At 38.8% G+C, this 19,405-nt stretch overlaps 1 protein-coding gene across 1 annotated transcript in view; it reads right to left on the bottom strand.

The window, feature by feature from the left end:
• Nucleotides 1-235: 235 nt before the first annotated feature.
• The window catches only part of ABCB5 (ATP binding cassette subfamily B member 5), a 33,272-nt gene continuing 14,102 nt past the window's right edge, over nt 236-19,405 (bottom strand). The window contains exons 14-28 of the mRNA XM_035562495.1: nt 18,575-18,745; nt 16,110-16,271; nt 15,650-15,889; nt 13,469-13,615; nt 12,514-12,618; nt 11,669-11,746; nt 10,504-10,587; nt 8,385-8,588; nt 7,500-7,600; nt 5,943-6,083; nt 5,282-5,438; nt 3,548-3,745; nt 2,475-2,681; nt 1,341-1,487; nt 236-813 (exon numbers count right to left, since the gene is read on the bottom strand). Of these exons, the coding sequence (XP_035418388.1) occupies nt 616-813; nt 1,341-1,487; nt 2,475-2,681; nt 3,548-3,745; nt 5,282-5,438; nt 5,943-6,083; nt 7,500-7,600; nt 8,385-8,588; nt 10,504-10,587; nt 11,669-11,746; nt 12,514-12,618; nt 13,469-13,615; nt 15,650-15,889; nt 16,110-16,271; nt 18,575-18,745 (2,340 nt within the window). The 3' untranslated portion in view covers nt 236-615. The remainder of the gene's footprint in view (nt 814-1,340; nt 1,488-2,474; nt 2,682-3,547; nt 3,746-5,281; nt 5,439-5,942; nt 6,084-7,499; nt 7,601-8,384; nt 8,589-10,503; nt 10,588-11,668; nt 11,747-12,513; nt 12,619-13,468; nt 13,616-15,649; nt 15,890-16,109; nt 16,272-18,574; nt 18,746-19,405) is intronic.

Raw genomic sequence — 19,405 nt, 5'->3', positions numbered from 1 at the left:
TGAAATAAGATATTGAATCCCCAAGAAATGTGTGAAATTGTATCAGTAATGTGGTAAAAAAACAAACACAAAACACTCCCTTCTCTCTCAATTTAATAGGAATGATTTTATTTTGAATCTCATCTGTGAGAATCAACAGTTACTAGATAATCAAGAAAACTTTATGGCTGCATTTGGTTGGTGAAGAAAGCCCAGGGACAAGCATAAATACCAGCCCTCTGCTTAACCATGACACTTAGTCGCTGTCACACTCTTGTACCAATGTGCAAGAGTCTGTGCCAACTTTATGGGTCAGGATTTGAAGGGCCAGAAAGACCTGGGTACCCCACCAGAACCAGTAGAATGGATGAGACCAGTCCAGATATGACCAGTCCAGATATGGCTCTCTCCTGATCAAACGATTCCTACAAATGCCCAGCAGATTCAGACCTTGGGATGCCCCCATGCACCTACCACTCCTGGGCATGCACTGCTCATTTCCCCAGGTACATGGGCCAAAGATTACAACAGGTAGAGCAACCAGTCCTTGTTCTATCATGGCAGATACAGCCAGCATTACTTCTCTGTAAGCTTTTTTTTTTTCTCCAGGACAATGTGAAAAAAGTCCGAACAGCACTAATTAGAGACTTGTGCATTTACAAGGGCATAGTAGTGTCCTTCCTTTGCCAGTAACTGGCTGTGGGTGCCCTGCTCCACCACCCTGCCGTTCTGGATCACTGCAATGATGTCTGCATTCTGTATGGTCGTCAGGCGATGAGCAATTATGATGCAGGTTCGACCTTGCCGGGCATTATCCAGAGCTTTCTGAACAATCTGCACACAGATGTGAAAATGCTGTTAGCACCTGGAGAGCCTCACTTGTAGGAACCACACTTGATTTCTTACTCTTTGTTATCACCTTAGTATATCTCCTATAGATATAAAGTCAGTGCATATGAGACACCCTTGCTCAACAGGGTTTTGCTTTGAGGCCAGTCAGACTTGTCATTGAAAATTGGTTCTTGTGCATTCAGGTTGGAACAGAACACAAATTCAGTATTTACTACCAAATACAGCTAACACGAAGACTACTGAGGAATTATCTTTCTGAGGTCTTTTCTAATGTTGCTGGTTATTATATGGTTTATTTTTTTTTTAAACTTTAATAGATATGCACAGCTTCCTGCTGTCTTTAAATTCAAAACTTGCAAACGGAAAAGCTACTGACATACGCCTGCCTGGTTGTTTCATAGCTGAGCACCTGCAACACTTTATGTTGATTTCTCTTAAAATTTTATCCTACAGAAAATAACTAGCCATGTATATAGACATAAGTAGTTCATGTAACGTTCACCACTCACCTTTTCACTTTCTGTGTCAAGTGCAGAAGTAGCTTCGTCCAGAAGTAGAATGGCAGGATTACGAACCAGAGCACGGGCAATTGCTATTCTTTGTTTTTGACCTCCAGAAAGTTGTGTTCCTTTCTCACCCACCCGGGTATTATATTTCTGGATATTAAAAATGAAGAGGGGTGAAAAATAAATAATAATCCTGAGAATACTCTTAGAGAAAGGAGAGAGATTAGAAAAGTAGAATTTTATGTGTAGCTATAAAAATAATCAGGTATTTCCATGATGAAAGTAAAGAAAAGTACAAATGGTTTTAATAGAGTTAAGGTTTTATAAGCACCTCAAGTATAAACAGTTATATATAAGCCACATGTTTATACCTGATCTGAAAATTTACTTCCCCAAAGATTAGAGTACTGCCAGTAATAGTGGTAAGGTGTCCAGACATTTGGCCATGAGTGTATGACCATAAGAGTAACCATATATTTAATGTTTCCTGACATATACGTTATGGACTTGATCTGTGTTACTTGTGAGTAACAATACAAAATCCCAAACATCATTAGTAGTAAGAAAAATGCAGTATTTTTCAGCATCATTACATCATTTTCAGTTACGCAGAACTACAGCGAAAACAAACCATCAAAGCATTTTTTCTTGCTAGAAACAAATTCTTGGCAGGCATGAAGGTTAAACGCCACGTCATTCACTTTTGATTTATCAGCACGTGTTATTTTAAGAATCACTCCCTCTGCATGCACATCCAATTAGAAATAAAGCATTTAGTTTTACTGAAATACTCTAAGATGAATTTTTCTCAAATAACTTGAGAAGTTTCAGCTGTAAAAGGAAAAAAATATTAAAAATTGAGGACATGAGGACATTTGTATGCAGTGTCCTCATTTTTTCCACTCATTCTCCTTTGTCTACCGCTATATTAATTGGAACATCGACTTTTGTTTCCAACAGTTTAACAGGGATTTTAAGAACTTATCACACATACTGAAGTTTTTAAGCATCAATTCTGTATTTTCTCATTTTAAAGTGTACACTTTAATTCTGATCTATATAAGCACATTGCCTAGATTTCTCCATGTCACTCCAAATACCTAATTGTGCTGTGAAGAGAAGACCACCATCTCTTACCTCTGGCAATTTTTCAATGAAGGCATGAATATTTGCTGCTTTAGCTGCTGCTTCAGTTTCCTGCTGACTAACAACCCTACTGTTGTCTCCATATTGAATATTTTCCGCAATGCTGCAGTCAAACAAAATAGGCTCCTGTGACACCAGACCCAGCTTGGACCTCAGCCATTGTAAATGCAAAGATTTAGTATCAAATCCATCTGCTAACTAGAAAGAGCAACAGAAAAATGATGCCAAGTTGACTACAGAGCTCATCCAGAGATACACAGTGTAAATAGGAAACATGAATTGTAACAGGAAACCTGTTATGTGTTAGATTTCCAGCTGAAATCAAGTACATTTTTCATGCAAAGTGGAACTGAACCAACAGTATAGATAAATATTTCCTTTCATTAGTTTTTAATTTCGTGTGTTTTCACTTCTATTTCCTAGCAAACAGAAGCATGGAGCACACATCACACAGGCTGTTCCAGCAATCCTTCCAGCCCTGCAGAACCCAAAAAGTACTGGGAAACTTTACACATAAAAAACATCCCTAAGATGCTGCATGCAGCAAATTTAGCTCAATCTTAAAACCTCCAAGAAAGTTTTCTTGGACCTTCTATACATATTGTTAGCAACGCATCAAAAAGCCCATTGCACCCTTCTGACAGTGACACAGTAACATCCTGTGGGATTACATTTGTATTGTCTGAAGCACATATCTGTGTCTCTAATGTGTGAATTCATATTATGAGAGGACTCATACACCATCAAGCAAGTGATATGAGTGTTATGCACCAGTGTGACCATGTTGTGAGCAAGCTTTGGGGAGGCAATGCAGTCTGAAACCATTATTTTCAGTGGTATCTCTGCCCTGAGCACACAGGTGCCAGGGCTGGCCTGGCAATGCACGGGGGCAGGCAGTGACAGGGGTCTTGAGGTTGTTTACAGATGCAACCTCAGTAGCCCATACCTCTGTAAGAGGCAGCTCTCCAGAAATATTGCCAGGATTGTTTAAGGCCTCAAACTCTGGAAGATAAGGAGTTCAGTAGATTCAACAATTATTAATAGCCACACAAATCTATTTTTACCACTTGTCCTTCTGCAGGGTCATAAAATCTCTCCAAGAGCTGAATGGATGTGCTTTTGCCACAGCCACTGCTTCCTACTAATGCCAGAGTCTGTCCTTTGTTAACCTTCACGGTGAGTCCTTGCAAAACTTGAACTTCTGGCCTTGTTGGATATACAAAAGTGATGTTTCTGAATTCAATGTTGCCTTCAAAATTACTCTGAAAAAAAACAGAGTTCACATGATTGTATTAGCATTTAGTAGCTTCAACTAAAATAACCAAGTGTTAAATGAGAGCTGACATAGACGTTTGGGATGGTGTTTTTGAAATCACTTTTGATGCTCTTTGCAATTACATATTGGACTGCATTCAGTGTTGTTATTTATGATACAACCTCCAGATGCAAATCGCTAGTCGCTAGATCCTTTGGATTTTTCTGCATCTCTCTCCTGTATTTATTTTTCATTTCAACTTTCGAAGGATTATCTTTATGTCACAGAAATAATGTTAATATTTTTCATTTGTGATGCACTTAATCAAGGCACTTCTACCACAGCATTTGCTTTCTTGACCGCATGTTGTGAGTAGCATGATTTGAATGAATAAACCACAAGGTCATGATCAGATATTAAGGTAACAGAGCTAAACTCTTTAGAAGATAATTTACAAGTATGTAGGACAAGATGTGTTTTAAGAAGTAACAGCAGTTATTAATTAGCTAGACAGACAGATTTCTAAGCACAAGTGGAAGAAAGGGGGCATGCATTAACACGTTGCCTATTGTTTGGGGCAGGAGCCAGCCCCATGTAAACAGCAGCACTAGCACAGCTGCTGAAAATCTAATTTAAGGGCCTCAAATCTTTCCTTTGCTGAAGTCACAAGTCACAAGTGTTGCTCATATTTGAGTCTGGTCTATAATAGAAATACTTAGTTTCAAGTTTAATTTTACCAAGGACCTTCTACTAAATCTTTTGAAGTCTGTGCCTGAGGGCTCTGGTTCAAGAATATAAATAAGCATGATCCTAACTCTAAAGGTTAAAAACCCCGTGTAAGAGCTTAAAGTTAATGAAACCAGATTACAGTTGCCTGAGTAGTGGCTACCACCTAACACCTACAAGGGGTTTCATTTTGAACTGGATGTGCAAACGTAATCCTTCCAGATCATGTCAAGTTTCTGCGTGAAATGCTTCCAGTTTAAGTGCCAAGATCAGTTTCCTTAATGACAATGATGGTTTAAAAGTGAGATATTTTAAACCTCTAGAGTAAAACAGATTATTCATTAGGTTAGTTCTGAGTTCTCAAGAGCACATTTTTACTTGAGAGAGTTTCCACAGTTGTAAGAGGACGGATTTTGGCAATACTCTTCTGTCTCTGAAAGAACTTTCACTTGTCTACAAAAACAGCAGTAAAGTGCATTTGGATTTTATTTCTCCCATAAACCCTTACAAAGGCAATGCAACTGTGAGTGGAACTAACACTGTCAGTGTTTTCCTGAAACCACTTAATGTGGGCAAGCTGAATAAAAAATCATTTTGAGCTCATTCAGAGCAAAACTTTGAAGGCTATACACTTCTGACCAAAAAGTGGGAATAATATGGTCCATTAAAATAAAAAAGGCAAAATAGCAAGGCAGTACCATTATTTTATAGTGTCTGTCTTCAGTGACACCCTACAAATACAAAACTGTGTAAATACAGTTGTAGACAATAAAGCATTACTAAGTAGTTATATAAAGGTTTTTCTGAAAAATCTTACCAATTTTTCACCTTCTTCACTGTAACTGTCAATTTGAGGTTTTCTGTCCAAAAGATGAAAGATTCTTTGAGCAGAAATTCTAGCTTTACCATAATCTGGTGCCAGGGAAGCAGACTGACCAACATTCATAGCTGCAAATATGACAGAAGAGAAGACTCTAAAAACAAAAGACAAAGCATCATTTGCTTCTGGTGGAACATTTTTTTTTTCCTTACATGTAAAACAAACCCTCAAAATAAAGTTTTCAGCATCTTTAGATTATGACATTTCTAGAGCTCCTTCTCCTCCTCTCTCCCCTCCTCCCCGCCCCCCCCCAAATATCATAAAGTATTAGAAAAAAAATATTTGTTGCTACTTTATAGGTAAGTAGTATAGGTTAGTGTCATGTCATTTGTCCGCGTAAAACCCTCTGCCTGGAAGGAATGTCGAACTGCAAAGACCCCTCCAGAGACGGTGCACTGAGCACGGTCACATGCTTGCTGCTTCACTGCCCAAATACACACCTTTTCCCAAAACAGCCCTTCTGCTCAAACTGCACTCCCAACCAGACTGCAGATTCCTTAGTCTCCACACCCCATTACCTCTGTAATTAGATTAAATTTAGCATGCATTTAAATCACTATCCCATGTATCCATCTTTACCTTCACAAACTATACTCACATAAACACATTTTCAAAGTTGCTCAAACAATGGGCAATGAGCCATGCCCCAAATCTGAAGACTGCTGCGTTAACAAAGTAGTTTGCAGACTGCGCTACTCCATAGGTAAATCCATAGAAAGGGGCTTTTGTTAGAGAATCTCTGATAAAGGAAGAAGACTTTCTGTAAATAACTCATAAAATAGAAACAGCAGACACTGGCTTGGGGATGGCCAGCTTTCTGGGTAAAGGTTTCCAAGGAACACAGCTCTCCCCCTGAAACCACATCAGATAACCCAGAACGTGCACACACTCACAAACCACCCCTGCCTGACCCTAAAAACACCATGCCTCGTGACATGGAACTGCCCTTAGGACAGAAAATTAGAGCAACGAGATCCTTCGTCCTCAGTTATGCTATCCTGAATCTCTCCCTTTGCTTTTCTACAGCAGGGCAGGTCACTGGAGCAGATAAAAAACACATTTTAATAACTACCACATATGACCCAGCTTATTAAGAAAACAGGCAGGCTTCAGCCCAGCTTTAAGAGCTGCCTGAGGGCTTCCAACAGGTCTTCCCATCCAAGCAGAGACATCTCATCTCAATTTGAAGCAGGGACATATTGTTGGGTTTCCCCTCAGGGATTTAGACTAAGCCTCTCTTTCTCAATCTGTCCTTCTGGAGAAGTTTCATTTTGTGTAGCTAATTGAATGCAGACTGAATCAGAGTCAGGAGGACTCTGCCCTTGTGGTTTAGGATGCTCTCTCTGAAGGAATGGAGATCTCCTTTCCAATCTGAGCAGTAAATCAGAGACTTTTGATAGTCCAGGCAAGCATCCTGACTATATCCTGGGTAATGCTAGTTTACCAGATACTGAATTTTAATACTGGTTTGTCTGAGGGTAGGGTGTTTTTTTTTTTCATCTTTTTCCATCTTTTTTTTTTCCTTCCTCCTTTTCCATCTTTTACATTTTCACCTTGAAGGAGGAAAGAAACAAATCAGATTTTAGGCTATTTTATTTAAATAAAATGGGGTTAGAAAAATCTGGCAACCCTGGTGGTTTGAATGCATTTCAGCAGAGACAAAAAAGTCAGTGGCAGATAGTGGGTCAAACAAGGGAAATGTATGAAGTTCATTTTGAGGTTTCAATATCACATGAGTGGAATCAAGCTGGTTTATGTTATAATGGGTGTGGTATGGGAGTTAACTGTCCGTTCCTGAGTTAACAAGTATTAATCCAACATGCTGAAATTGAGTGAATAGATGTCCTATATTCTATGTATACGCAAGCAAACAATATTCTGTAAAATAGGAGGAAAATGAATTTTTATAAAAATATTTGCATAATTAAAATGCAATTCCTGCAAATGTGTGTTATTTTTTTTTAATCTCCTCTAAACTCTGCATTCAAGAAAGCGTGTTAAAATATACTAAGTGAACAAGTTTCAAGCCTATGGAAAAGGTTATTGATACCCTTCCTAATCTTGTGGGTATTGGACAGTTTGCAAGAAGTATATTTACAATAAATCTGAAAGACTAAACTGTTCAAAGAACAGAATTAAAGAAAAAAGATCCTACCTATATGGACCATTCAAACTTGTTACATATTTTTCATAAAATGCTTCTTCCCTTGTCAGTGAAGCTACAGTTCTTATATTTTCAACTGATTCTGTTGAAATCTAAATTGGGAGATAAAAAATAAGAGGTAATATCTTACACCTGAAATCTACAGTATATCTCCTAAATACTTGAGTTCTTCTCTAACCTTTATTAGTTTAGATCACAAAGCATGTACTTAAGAAAAGAGATTGAGGTCTGTTATCTCTGGGAAGGAAAGCCCAGAACAATGAAGTTACTCATCCCAAGGTCACAAGGCAAGGGGAGTCTGAAGCCAAAGTATTTGAATTTTGAACCTTTACATCAGGATGTAGGAAGTGTCAGCAGTCTCTACCCCATCCCATAGGTTGGGATCCAAATAAAATACTATTTAATAAAATAAGAATAAACCTCAATCATCTAGACACAGTTTATTCTTTTGTATGGATTACTTCTGTCTCCTTGAAAAGCAGTATCAGGTAAATGAAGGCAGCACCCTAACTCTTGAGCACATTAAGAGTTTGCATTTTGTGACAGAATGAAGAAGCAGTTGTCAGGGCTTGGTGGCTCAGCCCTGCTACACTTCTGGCTACAGCACAGGCCCAAAACATAGCAGTACTGTTACAGCTGTCGCTGCCCAGAAATCTGCTACAGAGGCATTCAAATGCATTTTTATAGCCCAATTTACAGATGTTTTGTGTTATCTATGTTTTGCTTTTCTTGAGGATATATAAACATTTCCTTCATCCCCCCACCCTGTCCTGTCCTCTCCCCCCTTCATTTATTTTGGATAATTGAGTCAGCTGTAATGTTGTCCTTAAAAGTGATCTCACACCAAAATCCTGTAGTTAGAATTGGAGAACTTACTCTTCCAGCCTCTTCCAAAGCTTTTTGATCTTTTGCTGCATGACCAGACACAGAGCTAACACTTGCAGCATTTGTAGCAATAACGAAAGGAATGCAGGCCAGGATAAGCAAAGTCAACTGCCAGCCGTACACAAAAGCAATAATGATGGCAGTCAGAAGGGTAAAGACCGTCATAGTCATCAGTCCAAGTCGGCTTCCAGTTGCCTAAGAAAAATCCAGAAACCCCAAAATATCCATCATTAGGTTTTCTTTTTGTTAGTTATATCACCACTTGAAATCACTATTTACTTGAGGCCAACAGTTCAGCTGGAAAACTAAATCATGCATGGTCATGTGCACTGACATTGTGCATGTACTTATGTAACTGTTCCTCGACATTCCTCTAACTGCCAGCGTTCAGGCCTTCAAGTGAGGTTAAAGATGTCTAAAAAGTTGGTCATGGCAGTTGTATAACATATATCCGAGACTTTCTTTGCTACCTGAGGCACATGAAACTGTGGCCACTGTTGTAAGAAGGCAGGTTGGATGCACAACAGTAGGCAAGAGGAGCTTCATTCTAATGACAGCCATCCGTTAACCCATCCCACCAACAGCAGTGTGACTATACACCTTCAAGTTCTTGCATTGCTCCATCCAACATTTTTCTGGGAACCCAACCTCATTTTGGCCACCCTGCAAAAATGCTTCATCTCAGCAAGGCTAATGAGTGGAAAAGATTAACTTGTACTGAAGAACTCCTATCTCCTCCCAGCCTGTATAACCTTTACATGGAGAGCTTTCAAAACGAGAGATGATTAGTATTCAGCATCAGGGTGGGCTCTGACGTGCAGTAGAAAAGGTCTGAAAACAGCCCTGTGGAAATAGCTCGTCTTCCAACACTTGGCTTGATGGAAAAAAACAAAAATCCTTGGGCAGGAAACAAAATTCCTCTCTTTTGCCAGAGACTTTCCTGCCCTAAAAAGACTTTTCTTGTTCAATACAATTTAAAATAGTAATAATTAAACCAATGCCAAGGTGAATTACTGCCATGTGTTCCAGGGGCTGCACATAAAGATGAATTTGGAAACTTCAGCCAGCACAGCGTGAGGCATGGCACTTACTGACACTAGCGCTTCAGAGAACACAATAGCCTTGGAGAGCAATTCATGCCCTTGGTTGGCTTTTATAGTTAGAGGACCCAATGCATCCCCTTTTTCTATTTCTGCCCTGCATGATGATGTAGTTCAATGCCACTGAAGCAAACTGCAAATTTGAAAGATGCAAATGATTAAATTTTTTCAAAGACTCTTTTCTCACTACCAGCCCATAAGAAAGGAGGAGGACAGAGGACTGAAAGAAACAAACAATATCTACTGAGAATGAAAAACGCGGGGATTAAAGGGTTTTTGATTTACACATCTGAAGGAAGCAAAACCATCTTAAAATGAAACAGCCAACCTTTCGCTTGCAAGTCCTGCAGTATTTTTTTTTCCACGGAATGCTAATGAGATAAGCAGTAGGTGGAACTGTGCACAATTTGCCATATTCTTCTGCCACCATCGAGTGGCCACCTCTCCAGTATCAGCCCCTTGAGTCATCTCCTCCCTTGGGTATTGCCCTCTAGGGTGTTCTTTATTAATGCCATAACATTTCTTTGTTTGGCAAAGAAAAATTTCTTTTGTTCTTGTGTATAAAGCACATTTGGTAGGGGATAGGAAGAATTCTCTTCATTAAGGCCAGTAAGAGTCTGCCTCATCTGCAGATGCAGCTTTCATGGCACCCTGATGATACACATCATAGGGTGCAAACACCTGGGGTCCACTAATTCTGGTCCCCAGCGCATACACAGATTCCATTTTGCATAGTGACGTAGTCTACAATTATATGTTTAGCTTAGAGACTTGCAGAGAGGGAAATGAAAGATACATAAATATCTGTGGGATTTTCTATAGTTTTCAAATTATCAGCTGGAAGCCTTGCTCAAAGTGTCAGCAACATGCTATTTAAATGCATCTGTCAGTCTGTAGGGGTAGATTTACTACCCTGTCTTCTGAAATAATGTCAGTCTTCCTTGCAAATGGCTTTTATGTTTCTAAAGAAAAATATTTTAAAAAACAAACACAAAAAACAATCAACATACCCCTTTGACTTGGGAAGCATCTGTAGCAAGTCGAGTTAACAGAACGCCAACAGCATTTTTCTGATCATCGTACCATCCAATCTCCTGTAAGAAAAAAGTTACTAATTTTTGCTTTACAAAGTTACATGTTGTTATCATATTTCAGATTTATCAGGTTTGCTAGTAAAATGAATAAATATTTCCAGATCAGATAGCATACAGGGAAAAGGAAGTACAAGTCAGTGACAGCTAACTGCACTATTCTTCCAAATAAAGTAAAAGAAAAAGCTTAAAGGGCATGAACAATTACATGTTCCAAGCAGAATAACAATAGAAGTATTATTAATGGTAATGTTTTTCTGAATGTACCTATTTAGGCAAGTTTTATTATAATCTGCTTTTACGCAGTCCTCCTTTGGGCCTGAAGAGGTTAACCATTCTCTTCTTACAAGTTACCTATTGCTTTAACTATAGAGAATGAGTTGCTCATCTCTATTTGTACATAAAAGGGCCTTACTCCCTCTCTGTTTCTCCAGAGACAATGTGAGTTATTTTTTAACCACTTTTAATTTTCCCTCTCCTAGTTCCTTTCAGATGTTCCTATGAACATCAGGGCTCTTGCCAGCTGTCCCCAGTGGGTGCACCGTGTACTGAGTCATGCATTCTTAAAAGTCCTATGCAAGTAACGTGAAGTCTCATGAACTGATTAACAGGAAATATTTAATACAAGTAACTTCACTCTTCTCAAGTAATTCTTGATGCAATAGGGCAATTTGAATTTTTGCATTAGAAAGTTACCAGACTGTCTATTTACTATGGATTGCAGTACATATATTTAAATTGGAATAGCCAAACAGGTAAGATTTAAGCAAGTGGAGATTAAATTTTTGGTCATCCTGCAGGAATCTGGGTACACACAAACAGCTGCAAACCATATGCATATTATATTAGAGTGTCAGAAATGTGCATGTTTGCAATGACGCTCCTTCAGAATTAGACTATTTGAGCTAAGTTGCATGTGACAAGAGATTTTCAGACAAGTTGTATTTTTTCTTAAGTTAGTGGTAGAAGAGAAATGTTTTTGTATTTCTTGTCTCCAGATCACACAGTTGAAACCCAACATGTACCTTGCAAGGTCTGCAAAAACCATCTGGCTCTCATGACAACCTCACTGCATAATTCATACCTGCTGAAGTAATGCTCTGAAGGACAAAGAGCGTAGTCTCATTGTTAGTATTTCCCCAGACTTCCCAAACATGAATCCCTGCAGGGGAAACACAGTCACATTTTCTCATTTGATGCTTCATCTCTGTTTATAAAGCCACACAATAAAAGCAATTACTCCAAAAAGTCTCCTACAACCCTCTGCACATATGCAAGTTTTGGGAAGAGTGCCATTCACATTCCTGGAACCTGAAACTCTTTTCCTACAGAAAGGGAACAACATGACAAAGAAGGCAGGAGCTTTGTTGTAATGCCTTATTCACATGCCTCAACAGCTTTGGAGGATAAATTGGCCTATATAGTTGTTGACCTCTATTCCAACCACTACCAGAGACATCCACTCGCAGCAGTCATACCAACACACTTTATGGGATGGACATCAATATGCAATATTTCCTGAAAGCTGCAAAACAGTAGTAAGAGGACAGCAAATGATGGAATTTGTTTGACGGTATGGCCCTTTCAGAAAGCCATTTTATATTTACTTTGGCAAGAGTCTACAGACTGTCAGTTAGAAATGTTGGTCTTTGACTTTTATGGTCTAACCCTCAGCTTTGGTTTCAGCCATGCTGAATCGACATTGCCTTCAGTGGGGCCACGCTTATTTAGATCAATAGAAAGTATGGCCATATATTTAAGTAAATACATCAATAAAAATCAGGCATCTCAGGAAGAACCCTTGCACTTGTGCATGTTTTTGTAAGCTCTGACTGGTGCTTTGGCTTCTCAAACTGCACTGATACAAGTTATACCTGCAGCCTGCTGGTGAGTTAAGAACTTCCAACATTTCAGTGTAGCGACACTTACTTGGATTATGTACGCAGCTAAAGTAATCACTCCAAGTAAAAGAAACATTAGAGAAAGAACCAAAGTGTTTTTACTCCTCTTTTCTGCATCTGTTTCTTGAAAAGCCTGTGCAAGGAAAATAAATAAATAAATAAAAATGGAGTATACAGACAGTGACTGCCAGCTATATAAACCAACTTTCATCTCAAGAAACATGTCTACTTTGATTTCTCATAACATATATTCTGGATCCTGAAACCAGCCTGCACTCAACTTCCTGTTGAAAGCTAGAACGCAGTCCAGCTTTCCATTTAGCCTACATCTCACTAACTCATTTCTCCAGCTCCAACTATTCCTCCTTTCCTCTACTAGGCAGGTGCAGTCACACTGGGATCTACCTCTAGAGGGTCACTAACTTTTACCCATTTTTCATTGGATTTGTCTGATGGAGAGACAGGATCCATCACTCATCAATCTGCTTGGAAATCCTATCACCCTCCTTTATGATCTCATTCCAGTCTTCTCCAAGACGATACTCTCCCATCCTACTTCTGCGCTGACAACTTTCAAACAATTTGGGGTAGGAAATGCATGGGAGACTACTTAACCCTTATAACGTGGGAAATACAGAAGCAATTGTTTACAAAGTCCGATTGTCAGTGCCTTTTAGAATTATTTTACTTATCTTTGAAGAATCAGAGAAAACAACAACAACAAACAAAAAAACCCACAAAAATACCAGCACCCAGTCTCCAGAGGCAGCGAGGGATGCAATTCTGACATGGCAAGGATGTAATTCTGTTGTCTAAACATGCAGCTAATGCCTTTCTACATGCTGTTGGGCATCTGAGACACCTTTAGAGGTGTCAGGAAACCTACATTTATACAAGTGAATCCCACCTAATCTTGCATAGAGGGAACTGTCTGAACATGAATGAATCTCAGGATTGCAGTGTCCATTTGTGAAAAAACTCACCCCAATGATTTTTCCAAATATAACAGCAAATGCAGGATGGACCCCACCTGAGATGGCAGCAGCAATCACTCCCAGCAGTACATACAGCCACTCAGGTTTGTTCAGAGCCAGGATTTTTGAGTAAGGCACAGCAGGGAGATTTTCTTCCTACAAAAGGAAAAAAAAAAGGAAGGCTGCAAGTTTTCCTTGGAAAGTTGCAAAACATGAAAATCCTCAGGCAGCAGGAGTTCATCAGGCTTTGAGTAGTGATCTGTCTTTGTAAACTACTGAAAGCCCTCTCTGTGCACTCCAAGTGAGCAAACATATTGGAGAACTGCAGCTTTGCTGTTCCATACTCCAGAACTTCAACAGCACTGTAAAAGTTCAGAGGCAAAGGTTTAATAAAAGGCTAAGTCATGAGGGGTGAATGAGGGCCAGTGCACTTCATTGAAAGTTGGACAGAGCTGGTCACCATGAATGGCAACTTTAACACTTGCATCTTCATAAAGAACTAAAAGTCTCACTGTTTAGAGCCCAGAAAAAAATCCCTCCAGTTCAGTTAAATGCTAGTGGGTTGGCAATAATATAATTGAGCATAGATGTCATCTTTCTCTTTTGCAAACTATAGCTTATGCATTGTTATCAAGAGCATAAAAGAGGCATATGTAACAGTGAGTTAGCCTGTATCTCCTTTGAAATTACAAAAAAAAATGTCCTGTTCTACTTTAATAATTTATTCAAGTGTCTGTGCCTCCACAGAGGGAGTTCTGGAAAAGCAAAAAGTGAAAACATTGGAAGTGAGACAAAATATTAGGCAGGATTATAAGTACATTGCTCTTGCTTCCTGGTTATTTTATCCCATGCTTCAGATGCTGAATTAGGGTGGCTAAGCTTTAGCCATAAAAGTGAGTTGAACTTTTTGAAATAGTTAATTACAGCAGCTAGACACTTGATTTCTCTCTTTTTTTCCCCCCGTGTGTATGAATGTAATGAATACATTAAGTCATAAGCATGAACATCCACTACTTCCTCTAACAAGGTCTTAAACTGTACAAATACACAGACAAAAAGTATTTTTTTGAAGTCGTATAACTTTTAGTGATAACAGGAATGGATCCAGTTCCTTCATACTGTTCAATGTATTAGTTGGAATCTGTATTCTAGTGAGAAGGAATATAGATGCAAAGTACACTGAGGTTTCCACAAGTGTGTTAAATAATCTGATTACAGATGAAATCCTAACTTCCATAGACTTCAAAGAATCCATGATCTGAATTTCAGAATTTACATTTTATTTCCTCACTTTGATGGTCCTGAAGTCAGGTTAAGACGAAAAAAAAAAGAAAAGAAAAAACACACACGTCCCTAAACACAACTCTTTCAATACATTTCACACACACAAAACATTGCTTCAGTTCAAGCAGTACAAAATAGGAAAAAAAGTTAAGCTCCTTTTGACCTACCTACCCAAAATCTAACCAAGTCCACTAGAAGTCTTCTCTTATGGATTGCAGTGAGAAAGTTTTAGTCAACTTTGACAAGTCAAAGTTCTGTTTTTAAAACTGAATTTCCTATATGACTTTTATTCCTATTTAGTATTGGTCGAAGTGTATTACGTGAATGAAAAGCTCCAGAACTCAGTGTTTGAAAGCATATACTAAGGCACAGAGACTGAGAAGCTGCAGGAGAGTGGGGCTGTGGGAGACAGATTATTCTGTTATTTAGGCAACACCAAAGCATCAGGGTTTTGATATTTTTTTTCCATTTGACACAATATTCTAAAGTGCCGTAAAGCTTGGTACGCATGGATTATATTGTCCACTAGTATTTGCAACAGTGAGTTCCAGGGATCAAAGAAAAATCCTGCAAATGAAATCTCACAGCTTGTTTTAATTAAATAGAATTAAAATTTCAGTAGCAATGAAATAATATACCTAATTTTATGAAGTATGACAAACCAACAACACAAAATGTTTCCCAACTCACTTCATTAAGTCAATAGCGTTAAAGCAAAGATTTTGGTAAGATGTGACCACCCTTGTCTTCCGAGGGCAAATACTCAACCTGGTGAGTACTGCTTCTGATAGGACCAGAGAAAGGGTTGCGTGGCAGTCAGCTATCCCAAAACGATTAAAATGATGTGTTTTGTGACTATGCTTCTATCTTATCACTAAAATTCCAACTGGAAGTTTTAATACCAACCTCTACCTCCTTTTTTTTCTTTTTTTCAGATGACTTTTTCTTAGAAGAGCACCTCTTGCTCTTGTATCTGCTAGATCTTCTACGAATGCTGCTTCTCCCAGAGACCACCAATTCTTCAGAACGATCTTGAAGGGTCAGTTCCTCCACAAAACCACTTCTGTCATTTTCCTCATATTCCTCATCTTCTGTCTTTTCATCTTCTTCTGATGCACCATCGTCTTGAGCATTATTGCTACAGCCCTAGTGAGAATTCAGGATACACAAGGTCACACGACATTTTGAGCAGGGAAAAGAAAAGAGTGAAAATTATTTCTCATGATTACTGCTGCTTCAGTCACGTGACTGCTGTTACTTATAGGCCACTTGTTTCAGTGTGTAATGGCAGAACAGCAGACTAGCATCCATAAGACATTACACACCTTGATGAAATGGATAAATAAAGCAAATAATTTGCACTTACTTGCTGCATTACAAGAGAATAGTAGACTCCCTTCTGCAACATGAGTTCGCTGTGTGTTCCTTGCTCAACCACAATTCCTTTCTCAAATGCAGCAATAGTGTCAGCAGTCCTGATGGTAGACAGTCTGTGAGCAATCACAATAGTGGTACGTCCAGTCCGAGCCTTATAAAAAACAAAAGTTCACATTAAGATGCATGATGACATTAGAAATAAACTAAAGATAATTTAGGCATTTATAATACAAGAAATGCAATCTTAAAAAAAATATGTCCACACATTTTCGGGAGGTGTAACACTAGCATGACTTTTGATAAAGCTTAACTGGAAAGTGTAGAGGAGTGGAGCACATTTTGAGTCAGAAATGTGTTTTACTCATTCCCTAAAACTCTTCCAGCCCATCAAAATAAACTACAGCCCAAATGTTCAGCTAAGACATTCTCCACAGGAACCTGGTGGGATTTTGCAGCTAGAACCTCCAAAGCCTCAGTCTGCAGGTTACATGCTCCAACCCTCTGCAGTTCCCACATGCAGATGAGTTGCTGGCACAGTCCTCTTGCAGTGACTGAGCACACGCACAGGTCAGCTTGCAGCTGCTGGAGAAAGTGACCTCCCTCCTGGCTGACAGCTGGAGCACACAGTGACTTGGTGGCAGGAGGAGATACTCAAGGGGACCTCGTGCAACAATTATGTTCTGTAGTCAAGGAGCCTGTTTAAAGTTACTTGCTACAAAAGTTGTACAGTGTACAAGCACAGGAACAGGCGCGTGGAGATGAGGACAGCTTTGGTAGATGAATATTTTGGATTTGGATTCTTGCCCTACCCTGGCTCACGGATCTGACATGCGTCACTCAGAGCCTTCACAGAAGGTCAGTCTTGGTGCAGTTTCCATGCCTGTGCCCTAATATGCAGAGGTGCAATGTCTTCATCACTGTAGCTGGGAGCTGTGATCAGAACTTTTCATCTTTTTAAAGCATTTTGCTTGTTATCTGAAAAAACATCATACCATAAGGATCTGCACACGACCTCTCAGAAGAGGCGTGCATTTGTGAGGTTAGTTTCTTTGCTCCCCAGTTGTAGACAAATGACTAATACTAGCACCACTTTTTCCACTCAGGAATATGGAGAAGAAATTCATAAACCCCATTTAGAGACTACACATCAAAAAGCTGTGGAAAAAAGGATTAAGTTGTGATTCAAGGTTCATCTTGGCATGATGTGGGAACGTGCTGAAGCTTGAGGATAAAGTGTATATAACAGTTGCCTTAATTCAGTGTTCTCCTTTTATGTTACCCACTAAATGAAACAGCAAGCTTCTGCAAAAAAGTTAGTATGAAATCATGGAATTAAAGAACATGCAAAAGAAGGCTAAATTACTGGTTGAAGCAGCAACCTTCTACTGCTTGACTTTGCAGTGATAATATCATTGATATACAAATATTACTTTGACATCTTTGTATTAGCTTAGAACCAAAAACCAGTGCAGTCAGGTGAATATAACAGCTACGTTTTACCTCTGATTAAACTGACTGGTGGTAAAGGTGGTAAGTTCTGTATTTCCCTTGAGCCATACTTGTAACTCACATCTCTGTTCAGAACTACTGAAATGAAAGGCAGGATTTTTCACTTAGCTTTTTAAAAATGCATTAAGTATTAGATATGTGAAACAACATTCCCATCCAAACATGTAGTGTTTTTTTTTTTTTTTTTTTTTTTTTTTTTTTTTTTAAGTCTCTAGGTTCCACTGCATCTTGGTGGAAATTGCTGATGTAAGAGGGCAGTGAAGAAAGGACCATGAGCTGGAAGGTACAGAGGCACAGGTATAAGCTTACAGCTCTGCAGTACTATCTGCCTTAGAGCAGTGGGGCTGATAAAAAATAAATAAAAAAAATAAAATAAAAAAAAGGAAGGAAAATAAAAGGAAAAAGAGAGACAGAAACTTAACATTTATAACTGGCTCCACTTTTTGTTCTGTGTGGGTTCTGATTTGCATTCAGTCTCTGTAAAGAAATGAAATGGCTAATTCCAAAAGCTTTCTGAAAATTAGTGAAGCAACTGTTCAATGAAGAACCAGTACAAGGAGTATTATACTATACTTTGCTGTTATTCTACCTGAAGATAGTCCATTGAGCTCTCATGCCTTGTCTTGATAACATGCTACCCATAATTCACCAGCAAATGAACAAATGATTTGAGAAGAAAGCACAGGAGACCTAAGGTATAGTTGCACTTAAGTATAAATGTCTTTGTTTTTTAGCATTATTACTAATTACTAACTGAAATGATTCCTAAGCTAAGTTTTGATTGTTTTAAACTCAGTTTTAACACCTGAAATTGAAACATCCATCCAAATTTTATTTTCTAGTGTTCTTGATTCCAGTGGGTAGCTGCACTGAAAACAGTGCTAATTTTTCTTAATTGCTATTGCACCTTTTCATGGTAATTGATTTCAATAACACAACCTTTACCTTATCAAGAGCTGCTTGCACTATGGATTCACTCTGAGTATCCAGTGCAGATGTAGCTTCATCCAGAAGAAGAATCTTAGGATTTCTTGCCAGGGCACGAGCAATAGCTATTCGTTGTTTCTGTCCCCCACTCAGCTGAGCCCCTCTCTCCCCTACCATGGTGTTAAATTTCTGAGAAAAGAGAAAACAAAACAGAAGTCAGGGAATGTCTCAAATGAAATCCCCACTTCTCTGTGCAATTATAAGCACTCAGTTTCTAGACAAGAGATATCAGGACCAAAAGGAAGGTCATAACATCATCCATTCCCAAGGATGTATGTTAAATGGCTAATTATTATTATTATTATTTTTTCTTGAAAGGTGTAAGGCATCTACTGAGTTAGCTCAAAGCTGTGAATGCCAGGTATAGGGAGAGCTAAAGCTTCCAGCTGCTAAAAATGGCCTTGGCTCAGGGCATACTAATTCACTTTCCTCCCCCATCTCCTACTAAATATGCAGGCAGCTCCTGACAATGCTTTGGATTCCTGGATATTCTCTTTTAAAGCCCAACTCTTTCCATGCCATGTGAAATCAGTATGGATGGTAATACAACTGTGTAACTTCCTTTCTCCTGAGTTAAGGCATAGACTTTTTTTTTCCAGACTTAGGCACAAATCCTTTGAAGGCAACCAAACAAAAGTACAATATCTAGCTAAGAGTCCCCGAAGTGAAAGCTGCTGGAGGCTATGAGTATTTTGGGAAGTTATAGTATAACTTAAATTCCCATGCTCTCCGTGTCAGAAATGGGATACCAGCTTAAATGGACCTTTCGTTCTTCTACTTGAAAAAAGT

This window comes from Cygnus atratus, chromosome 2, assembly GCF_013377495.2.
Source record: "Cygnus atratus isolate AKBS03 ecotype Queensland, Australia chromosome 2, CAtr_DNAZoo_HiC_assembly, whole genome shotgun sequence".
In the NCBI taxonomy this organism is placed as follows: Eukaryota; Metazoa; Chordata; class Aves; order Anseriformes; family Anatidae; genus Cygnus; species Cygnus atratus.
This window is presented reverse-complemented; position numbering and strand designations above follow the sequence as displayed.